Source organism: Phocoena sinus, chromosome 12 (assembly GCF_008692025.1).
Source record: "Phocoena sinus isolate mPhoSin1 chromosome 12, mPhoSin1.pri, whole genome shotgun sequence".
Taxonomy (NCBI): Eukaryota; Metazoa; Chordata; class Mammalia; order Artiodactyla; family Phocoenidae; genus Phocoena; species Phocoena sinus.
In genome coordinates this window covers 40,142,087-40,157,700 of record NC_045774.1, presented here as the reverse complement: position 1 = coordinate 40,157,700, position 15,614 = coordinate 40,142,087, and the positions used below count along the sequence as shown (strand labels likewise).

The 15,614-nt window shown below is 36.9% G+C and overlaps 1 protein-coding gene across 3 annotated transcripts in view; it reads right to left on the bottom strand.

The window, feature by feature from the left end:
• Positions 1-15,614, bottom strand: part of TBC1D32 (TBC1 domain family member 32) — a 209,463-nt gene that overhangs the window by 139,663 nt on the left and 54,186 nt on the right. For all 3 annotated transcript variants that reach the window (XM_032651612.1, XM_032651613.1, XM_032651614.1), the window contains exons 13-16: positions 15,285-15,425; positions 12,708-12,800; positions 8,149-8,291; positions 6,421-6,548 (exon numbers count right to left, since the gene is read on the bottom strand). In XM_032651612.1, coding sequence (XP_032507503.1) covers positions 6,421-6,548; positions 8,149-8,291; positions 12,708-12,800; positions 15,285-15,425 — 505 coding nt within the window. The remainder of the gene's footprint in view (positions 1-6,420; positions 6,549-8,148; positions 8,292-12,707; positions 12,801-15,284; positions 15,426-15,614) is intronic.

Sequence of the window (15,614 nt, the reverse complement as noted above, 5' to 3'; positions counted from 1 at the left end):
AAAAACCGTAACTCCATAGGAGCAATGAGATGCTCAAACACAAAAAGAGTTGGACAATATGAATCAAAACAAGGTCTTTCACCCATTAGCTTGCCAAAATATAGTCAAACTGATTATATAGTCTTGACAAGAATATGGAAAGAAGGGTACTCTTCATGCTTCTCACACACTGCCAGCAAGAAGGTAAAATCCTACAACATTGGAAAATCATCTGGTAGTACCCATGAAATATAAAATATACATGCTGCTCTGACCCAGCAATACCATTTTTAGGGCAGTCTACTTTGAAATTTAAAAAAGCCTAGTATATAAGGTACTTCATAAAGAATACAAATTTTTCGTGTATTACTAATTGACCTAATAGATAAGTTTTTTCAGAATAATAATTGCAAACAAGTATTTGATGATTATACCTATGGAATAGTGAAATGACAACAAAGTTATAAGGGATAGGAAGGAGGAGCTGCGAGTATTCTTATAAGGTTCTTGCACTACCTGTTAAGTGGTATAGCGTTATTTGAAAGAAGATTTAATACCAGAAGTTACAGCTAATTCAGCTGTAAATATGTATTACAAACGTAAGGGCAACCACTAAAAAGAAAGAAAAAGAAAAGTATAATTGATATGCTAGGAAAGAAGAAGACTGAATCATAAAATGCTCAGCTCAATTAAAGCCAAAGAAGGTATACGCAGGTGTCCACACACATCTGCCTCCCATTGCTCATGAGAGCCCAGTAAAATAAGAATACAGTTGTATAAAAGGGAAACCCCTGAACAATGGCAAGAATGGGAAGAGAAAGAGGTTTTAAAGACTTCTGGGAGAAGGCAGACAGGGAGGGAGCAGCTCCAGATTACAGAGGCAGAGGAACCCACAGTATAAAAACCCTGCCTGGAATGCAGAAGAGGAGAGCCCATGATGGAGCTCTGAGCTCAGAGTCAGCAAATGCAGTGGGGCCCAAAGTGGGGAGGAGTCTGATCTGCCCCTGCCCCACACTCACCTCAGAAGCATGAGCAGCTTTTATACCAGGGCAAAATTCTGAACAAATGTTTAGGGGAAGTGAAGGCTTCTCCAGAGAGAGAAGTGAGCTCCTAAGGTAAAAGTCTTAATTCTGGCATCTGAAATGTCCTCAATATAACAGAAAATTCCCAGCAATGCCCTTATACTCTCAGAGAAAATTTGCCAATCAACTCACCACACTGGTCCACACAGAGCTGCTGATCAAAATCCTGTTCAGGAAAGGTCTAGCTGGAAACTCCCCAACTTATAAAAACTAAGCGGCAGAGCCCTTGTCTACATCCATTTTGTCTTAAAGAACGAATAACAGGGGGCTTCCCTGGTGGCGCAGTGGTTGAGAGTCCGCCTGCCGATGCAGGGGACACGGGTTCGTGCCCCGGTCCGGGAAGATCCCACATGCCGCGGAGCGGCTGGGCCCGTGAGCCATGGCCGCTGAGCCTGTGCCTCCAGAGCCTGTGCTCCACAACGGGAAAGGCCACAACAGTGAGAGGCCCGCGTACCACAAAAAAAAAAAAAAAAAAAGAACGAATAACATGAAAAGCTGAACCCAAAGAAGAGAACTCAAGCAATAGAAAAGAACAGCTAACTACTGGGCTGAGAGTGATTTGGGAAGAATATCACAGTAAATAAGAATAGAAGATCAGGAAAACGGATTACTCATGGAAGATTAGACCACATGCTTACTCAGCACCCTCCCCCCTCCCAGCCCCAGAAAAACAGGGACCAAGAAATAAAGAGATATAAACCCACAATGGAAAAGAGAAAAAAGAACAATAGCCAAAAGATGGCAGCAGTGACTTAGAGGTGGAAAGCGGCAGTGAGACACGTGGTAACTGAGGAGCAGCCCAGGAAGAAGCAGACCTGCAGAACTGAGCAGAAGCAAGGCACAGCCCAAGCCCAGAGATCTCAGGCACCAAGAACAGCCCAGGGCAGGATGCAGGTGGGGCTGAACACAGGAGTAGTAGTCTAAGGTCTCCCAATCCATAGCCCCGATTCCCCATCCTGCCAAAAGACTAGAGGTTTATTCTCTAGAGTGGTGAATACCATAGCCATTAACCACATTTAATTTTTTTTAATTTAAAAGCAAATAAAAGTTACAACTCAGTTCTGTCACACTAGCCATATGTTAAGTGCTCAACAGCCATAAGTGTCTAGTGGTAACGTTACTAGACAGTTCAGATCTAGAACATTCCATCATCACATAAAGCTCTACTGGACAAAGCTGCTCTGAAGAAGGTAAGCCTAAGAGGCTCAGAGCTGGAAGCCAGGCATAGCTGAGGAGAGCCATGAGGTGCCCAACTAGACAGGGAGTTCGAGAGGGGCTGAAGTCAGCATTCTGGGCCAGAAGGGCCCCTCCCCAACTAAACTACAGGATCTGGGAAGCCAGGCATGGAAAACCTGGCCCATTTGACAAGCTTAAAACATATCAAACCAAGTATTCTTAGAAAGTAAAAATCACTATCAAAATAAATCCAAGAACATCTCCTACGTAACGAAAAAGATCAAAAAGGCAGGACTATGAGGGAAAAGCTAAGGCACCCAGAGGATCACACCTGGAAATTCAACATCCAATTCACAGGAGCACCAAAAAGAGAAAACAGAAGCAGAGAAAGTGATTAAACTCACAACAGAAGCAAAGTCCCCTGTGCCAAAGAATGCAAGTCCTCTCCCTAACATTGTCCAGCTAATGCCTGAGAAAAGGGAAAAAGGCCCAGTGTCATACCCTCAAGAAACATCAGGTCCTGGAAAGTTTCAGAGGTAAAAAAGCCTCCTGGGGACTTCCCTGGTGGGCAGTGGTTAAGAATCCACCTGCCAATGCAGAAGACACGGGTTCGAGCCCTGGTCCGGGAAGATCCCACATGCCGCGGAGCAACTAAGCCCGTGCGCCACAACTACTGAGCCTGCGCTCTACAGCCTGCGAGCCACAACTACTGAAGCCCATGCGCCTAGAAGCCTGTGCTCCACAACAAAACAAGCTATCGCAATGAGAAGCCCGCGCACCGCAAGCAAGAGCAGCCCCCGCTCACTGCAACTAGAGAAAGCCCATGCAGCAACGAAGACCCAATGCAGCCAAAAATAAATAAATAAATAAAGTTCATCACTTTACTCCTTTGTAGTGGATACTATAAAAAAAATTTTTTTTTAAAAGGCTCCTGAGAAAGAAACTCAGCTATGGAACTTGACAATAGTGGATGCAGGAAGGCAATGTAACAATGTTTCCAGTCTCCCCACCTAGCCAAGCTATCAACCAACTATGAAAATGTATTTATTCTGTTCAAAGGTAGGAGTTCAGAAAGCTTACCTTCTACAAAACGTGTTAAGTACTTGAACGTAAGGCACAAGCCCCCTTTTTATAAGGCACATGTACACACACTAAAAGCGAACTAACCCTTACTGCCTCACATGTAGTAACTGGCTTAAAGTGTTGACAGCCCTGTGAGTCAGGTAGTGCTGATTGTCCCTAATTCACAGGTGAGGAATGACTGAGCGGTGGAGCTAGGATGTGAACCCAAGTAGTCTGAACCAGGGCTTGTGTGACTAACCCTCACTCAGTGCTGCCTCTCAATTTAGTTACTAATGCTCCGTTCCTCCTTCCCAAGTTCACTGTCCGGAGTATGTGTTACTTTTGTATAGCAGAGAAAAGAAATGTTTCATTAGTGCAAAATAGGTCAAAAAGAAAAAAAAAGAAAAAAACCACTTCTCTTATACTAAATCAAAGTTATCGAAATCCAAGCCTCAAAGTCTCCATCTATATAATGAAGATGACCACAGAGGCCCCCTCCTTAGCCACTGTGAGGATTAAACGGTGACCCAAGAAAAGACCTTGGTCTTGTTGTGTGACTATTATCAGAAAGACAGTATGTTCCCAGATGTAAACAGATTAAAACACACGATGGAAAAAAAAAATAACAGATGGCAGAAAAAGTGTGGAACACACACAAAAACGGAAGAATAAAGGCAAAACAGAAAACAGTAACAAATACGGTAGATATTAATCCAATCATATCAAATCACTCTAAATGACAAGAATCAATTAAAAGACAGACTGTCAGACTAGATAAAAAAACAAGACTCAGTTATGTGGTATCTATAGAAGTGCATTTTAAATATAATGACAAAGACAGATTAAAAGTAAAGGGATGAAGGGGCTTCCCTGGTGGCACAGTGGTTGAGAGTCCGCCTGCCGATGCAGGGGGCACGGGTTCGTGCCCCAGTCCGGGAAGATCCCACATGCCACGGAGTGGCTGGGCCCATGAGCCATGGCCGCTGAGCCTGCGCATCTGGAGCCTGTGCTCCGCAATGGGAGAGGCCACAACAGTGAGAGGCCCGCGTACCGCGAAAAAAAAAAAAAAAAAAAAGTAAAGGGATGAAGAAAGACATATGCTAACAATCAAGAGAAAGCTGGAGTAGCTATATTAATTTCAGACTTCACAGCAAGGAAAATTACACAAAGGGCACATTACATAATAAAGGGGGTCAATTTTCCAAAAGGACATAACGATCCTTCATGTGTATGCACCCAATAGTATCGAAATACATGGAGCAGAAACTAACAGAAATGCAAGGAGAAAAAGATGAATTCACTGATATAGTCTGAAATTTCAACACCCCTGTCAGTAACTGACAGATCCAGCATGAAGCTAGTAAGGACATAGCTGAACACCACCAACTACCAACAGTACATAACTGGTATGTATAGAATACTTCAATAGCAGAATATACTTTTTCTCAAGCTCACATAAGACATAACATTCACTAAGAGACCACATTCTGGGTCATAAAACACATTTTAACAAATTAAAAATATAAATCATACAAAATATACTCTCTGACCCATAAATAACTCAGAGGTCAAAGAAGTCTCCAGAGATGTTTAAAAATATTTTGAACTAATGAAAATGAAAACACAACTCAATTGTCAGATGCAGCAAAAGCAGTGCTTAGAGGGAAATTTATATCATTGAATGTACATATTAGAAAGAAAACCTAAAATTCAATAATCTAAGCTTTCACCATGGAAAATGAAACTAAATCCAAAAGGAAGAAGACAATAAAAACTAGAGCAGAAATCAGTCAAATTAAAAACAGGAAATGAACGGGGGGGGGGAAGCTAGTCTTTTAAAAAGATCAGTAAAATTGAAAAGCCTCTAGACAGGTTAGAGGCGAAAAAGAAAAAGTAGAAGCAAATTAACATCAGAATTAAGAGGGGCTGTCTCTACTAATCCCATAGACTTTATAAGGGTAATAAAGCAATACTGTAAAAAAAAAAAAAAAAAAACCTCTATGCCCACAAATTTAAAACTTAGATAAGTGGACCAATTCCTTGAAAGACACAACCTGCCAAAATTCTAACAATCTGAACAAACCCAAATCTATTAAAGAAATAGAATAAATAATGATCTTCCTAAACAGAAAACACCACACCCAAATAGGTACACTGGTGAATTCTATCAAACATTTAAGAAATTATGCCAAATCTCTTCCGTAAGATAGACGCAGAACACTTCCTAACTTATGAGACCAGCATTTTACAGTAAGGCCAAAGATCACAAAAACTACAAACCAATCTCTCTCACAAGCACAGACAAAAATCCTCTACTAATATTAGCAAATCAAATTTAACAATGTATAAAAACAATTATTCTAGGTACGCAAAGCTGGTCCAATATTCAGAAAGTTAATTAATGTAATCTACCACTTCAACAGGATAAAAGAACACTCACTGTGGTGTTACTTATGAAGGCAAAATCCTAAACAAACTTGATATCCAATAATTGGACAGAAGTTTGAATAAATTATGGTAAAGCATACAAAAAAGTATCATAGAGCTATTAAAAATGTTTCATTCACCTAGGAAGATGCTTTGGTTACACACAAAAAAACTGCAGAGTAAGGTATACACCATTTTTGAAATGAGAAAGAATTCTATAAACATGAACATATATACTTGATGCATCATTATAGGTGAAGAGAAAGTCTGGAAGCATAACCAAAATGTTACCATTGGCTAAGCCAGGAGATAGAACGGAGTAGGGGTTAGAGAAGGAAGATGTGGAAGTAGTCAGCATTTCCATTGTGTGGTTTAACTTGAAATCAATCATGTGTGGCTTTAGAAGTTGATAGAGTACAGTCCAAGGAAGCAAAAAAGATCCCATGTAGAGTGAACCCTCCTATTCTTATTTTGAAGTTGCAGACATCAAGACCTACTCTGCCTGTATAATCCATAATCCTGGTTACTCCTGCAACTTTCTGATGATCTAATGTTAGCAGTTGATCAGGAAACCTAACTATGTCTAGAATAGTTATCCCGATTTTCATTAATATATGACAAAATTTTGGGAAACTTCAAATCAGGTATGAGAAAATATGCTAAAAAATTCCACAAATTCAAAACAGAAACATACCTTTTTTCTTCAGAAGAGCTCATATTTTCTCCATAAAGTAGTAGAATAAGTCCTTCTTCTACAGAAGCAATTCTTGCCAAAATATCAGCTACATGAATTAAAGCTGTTTCAGAGCAATTTGGAGCAGCCTGTACATTAAATATATCATATAATTTTAAGACACGCTAACATATAACAGACTAACATTCAAGGGTGGTCGTGTAGTCCAATAAAGTTATATTACCACAACAAAAAAGTTGATTGTTTGGCTGTGAAATAATGTCTGAATTAAATGTGTCATTAGATTATATTCTCGTACCAGCACAGTTGATAAGGCAAATACATACACACTTTTTACCCAAACCAATTATTATTTAGACAGTTGAAAAAATTGCTATTACAGTTTTATATGTATATAATTCTAGTTGACAAATGGAGTAGCTCTTCTTTTTAGCCCTTTACTTCTCACTCACTGGGTTCCTGTATATCCGATCTAATTTTATTATACATGGTATCTAATATACTACCATCTTTTCTAAGGGATGCCATCCCTTCCTACACCTGGTTGTTGGGTCATGAATTGTAGGTGTGACTAAGGACAGCCAATTCATGGGCTGGCAAATAGCCAATGATGTCATCTAATGAGAAAACATAGGTTGGACCAATCATATTTCCCCACTTTTGATTCTTAAAAGTACTAAAACTAGCTTTACCAGTATATACTGGTAAAGAAAGATGCCAAAAGAAAACAGAAAGTTAAAGATAGATGTATGAAGCAAAGAAGCAAACAATAGCTATGGCTCAAGATTCAGGAGTACATTTCTCAGCTCTGGTATACGGTTTACGTTTCACAATTTACTTTATGGCATTCTATAATATTCAGTTGTGTATTATGCTCTATTTGTTTCTTCTCTGCTCATCTCGTTTCCCTGAGGTGGACTAAGGTCAAAATACTTTCATTATATCTACTTACTTTCCTAGAATTCCATACTTTGTACTACATTCACATAAACGCTTAATGTTTTCTAAATGAGCAATAAATAATGAATACTTGAGTGGCTGAGCAGCTGCCCAGCCCACTGAGAGGTAGGCAAAGGGAGACGAAGCTAATAAAAACACTACAAAACACAGACATGGAAAGGCGAAAACCTGTAGCCTACTGATAAAGCTTTAAGTCATTCCCCAGAAATTTAAGTCATAAAAAGTGGAGAGATATATTAGACTGCACTAGTGGTAGTGGTACCAACTCTTCCACCTGTTAAATGTCTGACCTTAAGCAATTTGCTTCTTTCAGCCTCAGCTGTGAAGGTTAAATTATATAATGTAAGGAAATATACTGTACAACCTGTAAAGAGACATATATGTATGTTCAGAACTGGGATAATTATAAGTTTTTCTAAAGTAGTACTTGTTCTTCATGTAAAACAAAGCTGGCTCTTCAGGAAAACATTTCCAAAGGCTATACAGTTGCCATTAAAACAAACAACAAAACATTCACAAGACTCATTAGATTTGCAAAACAAATAGCTTAATATAATAACTTTAGTCCTTACAATCTAAGCCTGACCATAACAAGTTTAAGATGTTATATGTACTTTCTCCCCACATTGTCACAACTAAAATCAACTGATTGTATAACTAAGATTTAAAATACATTTATAGGGAAAATGGTATAATACTTCAGATTATCAAATTTAGAAGTCCCACTGAATATTCACTAATATCCAATTAAGAGACTTTAATACTAACCTTAGTTCCTTTCATTAGGTTATGAATAGGTTGAAGAAGCGCCTCGATCACAGTGTTGTTATATAAACATTCAATTGCACATTCTTTTTGATCACAGAGTATACAAAGAATTTCAGTTACCATACTTGCAGGAGAGTAATTCTCTGATAAAGAAGAAGTATTTTTTGAAAATTAAAACTTAGAACATTATTATATCTTTTATTTCTGTTAACTACTGCTGTTCCAAAAAGCTCATCAAGGTTAATTAAAGGATGCCCAAAGGATGATTTATTACCAAATTATGACCTTAAACTTAAGACAATGTTAGCTTATCTTCAAGTTAATAAAAGTGAGTAAATGATAATATAAATACCAAAAGACACCATGAGATCACTTGCTGTTTGACATTAAAGCTCTGCTTGATAGTGAGAATGTGGTCTGAAACAAATTTACAACTTCTCCCCTCCTGGCAAACACCTTACTTATTGTATTCACTTTTCTTCTTTTTCTTAAAAAATAAGAGTGTCTTCAGGTGTCAAGCCTCGTAGAAAATTAGAGTCATTAAGACAAAACACAGCCAAAAAGAAGGCAGAGGAGAAACTTTAATGGAGACTAGAATACTTCTTATGTTACCATAAAACCAATGAAATGAATGAGAATTTTTAAGACTTTGTTTTAAAATATACATAAGAAGATACAGATACAAATAAATATAATATGGGGAACAGTCCCTAAAATAAATATGGTATTTTTAGTTTCATAAATTAACATTTTCAGACACTTGAACTCCTAATATACTGAACAAAAGTGTTTTACATGAAAATAATAGTTTTACAAAAGTTAGTAATGTAAGGTTGTCCTAGTAAGATACAAGACTAAAACACCAAAGTTCTTAATTTATACTACAATATTCCATACTCCATAAATACACTAAGCAAATACTTGACAGAAAGGGAAAACAGAAAAGTTCAGTGATTTTTTTAACCAGCTCAAGATGAGAAATGCTGTTTGCAGTGAGAGACTACTGATGAGCATCTGACCATTATTCATTCACTCATCCAACTTTCTGCTACTTTTGAGTACTACGTAGACAAAGAAGTAAATAAGACAAATACTTCACAAGATGGTAAACAAAGACATTATCAATTATAACAAAGGATAATATTTTTCATAAAGGAAGCATAGTATGCTGTAGGAGCATATAGCAGGGGTACCTAACCTAGTACTTTATACATGTAAATATCAATACCTTAAAGGCAGAAAAAGTATGAGAAACATTGTTAGGACTAATAGGCCATTATAATTGCATGCATAAAACCTACCAATTGATAGATGTATTACAACACTTATATATATGACCCAAATAATTTTTTTCTGTGATTCACCTGTGTTCCTCTAAGAATTTGTACCATCATTTCTAAAGTAACTTCCACGTTTAGAATGTTTGAGTCTATAAATCTGGGTGGGGGGGAGGAGGCGGGTTGTTATTAAGTGTTTTACTTTGAAAACAAATTTTTCCTTTGAATATCAATACAAGTTATCTTTTAAATGTTAACATTTTAAAAAAATTTTATAAGTCAGCCAACAGTTATAAGACTAAAAGGTATTTTTCTGAAAAAAAGAAAAGGTTTTCCTTTGCTTTATTCTTCAATAAAAGATGACCCCGAAAATAAGTACTGGATATAAGCTGAAACAAGCAAGCTGATCAAAACACCCAAGAAAATATAAAGGATAGAAAATAGCAATAAAGAACACACTAGTACCTATGGAACTTATCTTAATATCATTTAAGAACATCTTGATCTTAAACATCAGAATTCTCAGCAAAATTGGTTCTAAATAAAAATATACACCTTAAATATCAGTGAAAAAAATTAAATTTCATGGTTTACTTCCAGGACCAAGGCATTTCCTTTTTTAATTTTTTTAATAGATCTTTATTGGAGTATAATTGCTTCACAATACCCTGTTAGTTTCTGCTGCACAACAAAGCGAATCAGCCATATGCATACACATGTCCCCATATTCCCTCCCTCTTGAGCCTCCCTCCATTCCTCCCTATCCCACCCCTCTAGGTCATTGCAAAGCACCAAGCTGATCTCCCTGTGCTATGCTGCTGCTTCCCACCAGCCAACTATTTTACATTCGGTAGTGTATATATGTCAATGCTACTCTCACTTTGCCCCAGCTTCCCCCTCCCATCCCATGTCATCAAGTCCATTCTCTATGTCTACCACTTTATTCCAGCCCTGCAACTAGGTTCATCAGAACCATTTCTCTTTTTTAGATTCCATATATATGCGTTGGCATACGGTAGTTCTCTCTTTCTGATGTACTTCACTCTGTATGACAGACTCTAGGTCCATCCACCTCACTACAAATAACTCAATTTTGTTCCTTTTTATGGCTGAGTAATATTCCATTGTATATATGTGCCACATCTTCCTTATCCATTGATCTGTCGATGGACATATAGATTGGTTCCATGTCCGGCTATTGTAAATAGTGCTGCAATGAACACTGTGGTACATGTCTCTTTTTGAATTATGGTTTTCTCAGGGTATATGCCCAGTAGTGGGATTGCTGGATCATATGGTAGTTCTATTTTTAGTTTTTTAAAGAACCTCCACACTGTTTTCCATAGTGGTTGTTATCAATTTACATTCCCACCAACAGTGCAGGAGGGTTCCCTTTTCACCACACCCTTTCCAGCATTTTTTTGATAATGGCCATTCTGACCAGCGTGAGGTGATACCTCATTGTAGTTTTGATTTGCATTTCTCTAATATTTAGTGGGTTTGAGCATCTTTTCACGTGCCTCTTGGCTGTATGTCTTCCTTGATGAAATGTCTGTTTAGGTCTTCTGCCCATTTTATAACTGGACTGTTTTCTTGATACTTAAGCTCCATGAGCTGTTTGTATATTCTGAAGATTAATCCTTTATCTATTGTTTCATTTGCAAATATTTTCTCCCATTCTGAGGGTTGTCTTTTTGTCTTGTTTATGGTTTCCTTTGCTGTGCAAAACCTTTTAAGTCCCATTTGTTTATTTTTGTTTTTATTTCTGTTACTCTAGGAGATAGGTTAAAAAACACCTTGCTGTGGTTTATGTCAGTGTTTTTCCTATGTTTTCCTCTAATAGTTTTAATAGTGCCTGATCTTACAATCCATTTGAAGTTTATTTTTGTATGGTGTTAGGTAGTATTCTAATTTCATTCTTTTACATGTAACTGTCCAGTTTTCACAGCACCAGTTACTGAAGAGACTGTCTTTTCTCCACTGTATGTTCTTGCCTCCTTTGTCGTAAATTAGGTGCCCATATTTGCGTGGGTTTATCTCTGGGCATTCTAACCTGTACTCTTGATCTATATTTCCATTTTTGTGCCAGCACCATACTCTCTTGATTACTGTAGCTTTGTGGTATAGTTTGAAGTCGGGGAGCCTGATTCCCCCAACTCCATTGTTCTTTCTCAAGATTGCTTTGGCTATTCGGGGGTCTTTTGTGTTTCCACATAAACTGTAAGATTTTTTGTTCTAATTCTGTGAAGAATGCCATTGGTAGCTTGATAGGGATTGCAATAAATCTGTAGATTGCTTTGGGTAGTATAGTCATTTTCACAATTTTGATTTTTCCAATCCAAGGACATGGTATATCTCTCCATCTGTTTATGTCATCTTTGATTTCTTTCAACAGTGTTTAATAGTTTTCTGAGTACAAGTCTTTCACCTCCTTAGGCAGGTTTGTTCCTAGGTATTTTATTCTTTTTGTTGCAGTGGTAAATGGGAGTGTTTCCTTAATTTCTCTTTCTGATTTTTCATTGTTGGTGTATAGGAATGCCAGAGACTTCTGGGCATTAATTTTGTATTCTGCAACCTTACCAAATTCATTGATTTGTTCTGTAATTTTCTGCTGGCATCTTTAAGATTTTCTACATATAGTGTCACATCATCAGCAAACAGTGAGTTTTACTTCTTTTCCAACTTGTATTCCTTTTATTTCTTTTTCTTCTCTGACTGCTGTGGCTACGACTTCCAAAACTATGTTGAATAATAGTGGCAAGTGGACATCCTTGTCTTGCTCCTGATCTTAGTGGAAATGCTTTGTTTTTCACCATTGGGTATGATGCTTGCTGTGGGTTTGTCATATATGGCCTTTATTATGTTGAGGTAGCTTCCCTCTATGCCCATTTTCTGGAGAGTTTTTATCATAAATTGGTGTTGAATTTTTTCAAAAGCTTTTTCTGCATCTATTGAGATGATCATATGGTTTTTATTCCTTAATTTGTTAATGTGGTGTGTCACACTGATTTACGTATACTGAAGAATCCTTGCATCTCTGGGATAAATCCCACTTGATCATGGTGTATGATCCTTTTAATGTGCTGTTGGATTCTGTTTCCTTGAGAAGGATGGCTCCTGTGAAGCCATCTGGGAGGACCAATGTAATTTCTTATGAATAATGCTGCATCTTAATGAAACCTCTTTACTAAACTAGGTCCATCACTCAAAACATCCAGAAAATAGAATATTTTTAGATGGTTTCTATTTCTCTATTTATAATAACAATAGAAGCAGAATTACCTAAATGACCAGGTGATGTCATCTTTGGACAACTTGGTGAGTAATAGATAAGTTGGGTAAACAGAACCAGCAGATCTGCAAGGGATACTGAATCTTCAAAAAGGAAGGAAAAAAAAAAGTTACTTTCTAGCATATGTTTACAACTTAGAAAAATTTTAACTAAGCTTCCATCCTCCTAATCTGAGGTTTCATAAAGACTGTGGTACAATTAGGGAGAAAGGGGCTATAATCCAAGATTGTATCAGGAAGAATAAATTAGACATAGTAAATTAAAAGATAACAAGGGTAAATGATGCAATAGGTGCTAATGTGAAGGTGTAGTTTTACCACTTATGTTGAACCAATCATTTAATATAAACCTACCATAGAAAGATCTATGAATCTGATCAGGGCTGTTTCAGTTTATTCAATTAGGAGCAGTAAAATTCAGCTTAACATGTTGGTCCAGCTAACTTACCTATATAGCACTGTAGAATAGAGGTTAGCAAACCTTGACCAGATAGTGAATAGTATAGGCTTTGTGGCCAGTCTGTCACAAAGATTCAGCTTTGCTCTTGATGCACTAAAGTAGCCATAGACAATCTGCAAATGAATGAGTGTGGCTATTTTCCAAAAAAAATTTATGTATGCTGAAATTTGAATTTTATATATTTTTCCCCATCACACATTAAGTTTTCCCAATAATTTAAGAATATACAAGCTAATCTTAGCTCAAAAACCATACAGAACAGTGTATCAGACTTGGTCTATGGGCTGTAGTTTACCAACACCTGTTATAGAAGCTTACATAAAAAATTTCTGGTGAAAGCACATGTGAATTAAAAGTGAATGCTGACCTATACTAAATACAGTAGGATAGATGTCTCAAAACTGAGTTTTGAGATGACCTGTGACATCTGATAGGCCAAAATGTTGCTGTCAAAAGTCAATTAAAAATGCTAAATAAGTTGGATGATAGACATAAATTTAAGTTGAACACCTGAAACATCACAAATATACATTCTTTCTATTTCTGTAAAGTTAACAATATCCTATACAACGGCAGCTCTTTTCTTGAAAGTCATTTCTCTGTGTGCCCACTATACATAGGATTATATGGCAGTACCACATAAAAGTACATAAAACAGTTTTTCTTAAGGAGTTCACAATCAACTTAACCATGGAGAAAAGGTTTAAGTAAAACAACTAGGAAACAGTATAAAATGTTCAAAATGAAGATACTTTATAACAGGAATGGGCATATATAGTCATCATATCCTAATTTTGTAAGGCCTGCAAGCTAAGAATGATTTTTCCATTTTTAAAAGGTGTGTAAAACATGTCAGGGTCCTCAAAACCATTCCAAGATTCACTAGGAAGACTCAGAATTAAACATACAGTAATACCCCCAGCTATGATTTATTACAACAAAAGGAAACAAAGTAAAATCAAAGGGAAAAGGCACATAGGGTGAAATCAAGAGCAAACCAGGTACAACTGTCCAAGAGTCCTCTCCCAAGGAATCACACAGAATACACTTAATTCTTCCAACAACAAGTTGTGACAACACATGTGAAATGCTGTCTACCAAGGAAGGTCATTAGAGAGTCAATGTGCAAAGTTTTTTATTGGAGACTGATCGTATACATAAGCACTCTCTGCCCAATACATACCAGGATTCCAGACACCCAGAAGGAAAGCAGGTTTTCAGCTTAAAACACATTGTTTGTATTAAGAGTGGCTCACTGTGCCTAAAATGTTATTAGTTCTGGCAACAGTGAAAAATCCAAGTTCCTAGATGCCAGCCAAAGTCCAGCCTTGCAAGCAGCCCTTTCTAAGGATAGTGGTCTCTTGCCTAATGCGTTAACTTTTTTGCACATGCATGCGTGTGCATATATACACACACAAAGAATATGCAACAGAGACAGTATGTGGCCCAAAAAGCCCAAAATATTTATTATCTGGCACTTTACAGGCAAAGTTTGCTGATCTCTACTCTGTACTATATTCCTAGAATAGACAAAAGTTTTAAGGAAAGTAAGGAAGACAACTAACAGCATGTGAATTCTGAAGGAGAAAACTTTAAAAATGGGACTTAGGGTAACAATAATACAGTAATATATCATATGGTACAGGGCTTTGCAGTTTATAAAATACTATTCCCAAACCTCTTCTCTGTGATCATCTCAAATATTCCCTGAGTCCAGCACTGATATTCTAGTTTTTACAGATAAAGAAACAAATAGTTCAGTGATTTGCCCAAAGATCTCAGCTAGTTTTTAGGGGAACCAGAACTTAAACAAGGACTTCCAGCTCTGTATCCAGATTTGGATCATCCAGTATATCTAGGATTTTGAAGGTCAGAGAAAAAATAAGGAAAACATTAAAGACAGGGAAAATAAAATTATACATATAGGAAGAAGTACATACTGAAAAACAAAAAAAAATAATAACACTTCAAGATATGTAAGCCTGTCAGCAAAACAAAAGGTATGTTGCTCAGTACCCTAGGAGAGACCAAGCCAAACCTCTAAATTTTAAAAATCCATAGCACAAATCTTACCATACCTGAACATATTCATATCTAATTGCACTTACCTTTTCTATTCTTCAGCTTTATAGGAAATAGCTTTCTGCCTTGTGTATAGATCAATAATCTTCCTAAAAGGCACAGTGAGTGAATGAAATAAATATATTGTAATTCTTGTCCTGAGTAGTAGAAAGTTTTCTGCTTATTCCCTTAAAAGAAAAACAATTACATTTGTTTTAATGCCATTATATTTTACAGTAGTTATTTCATTAAACAAGCCTGAATATTAAACAAGGCTGCAGTCTATAATGGAGACACTCGGTGTAAGTTTTTTTAAACATTCTTTACTGTTTCCCAAGAGACTTTAACACACCTAAATCTGAAGAAAAGCATTCATA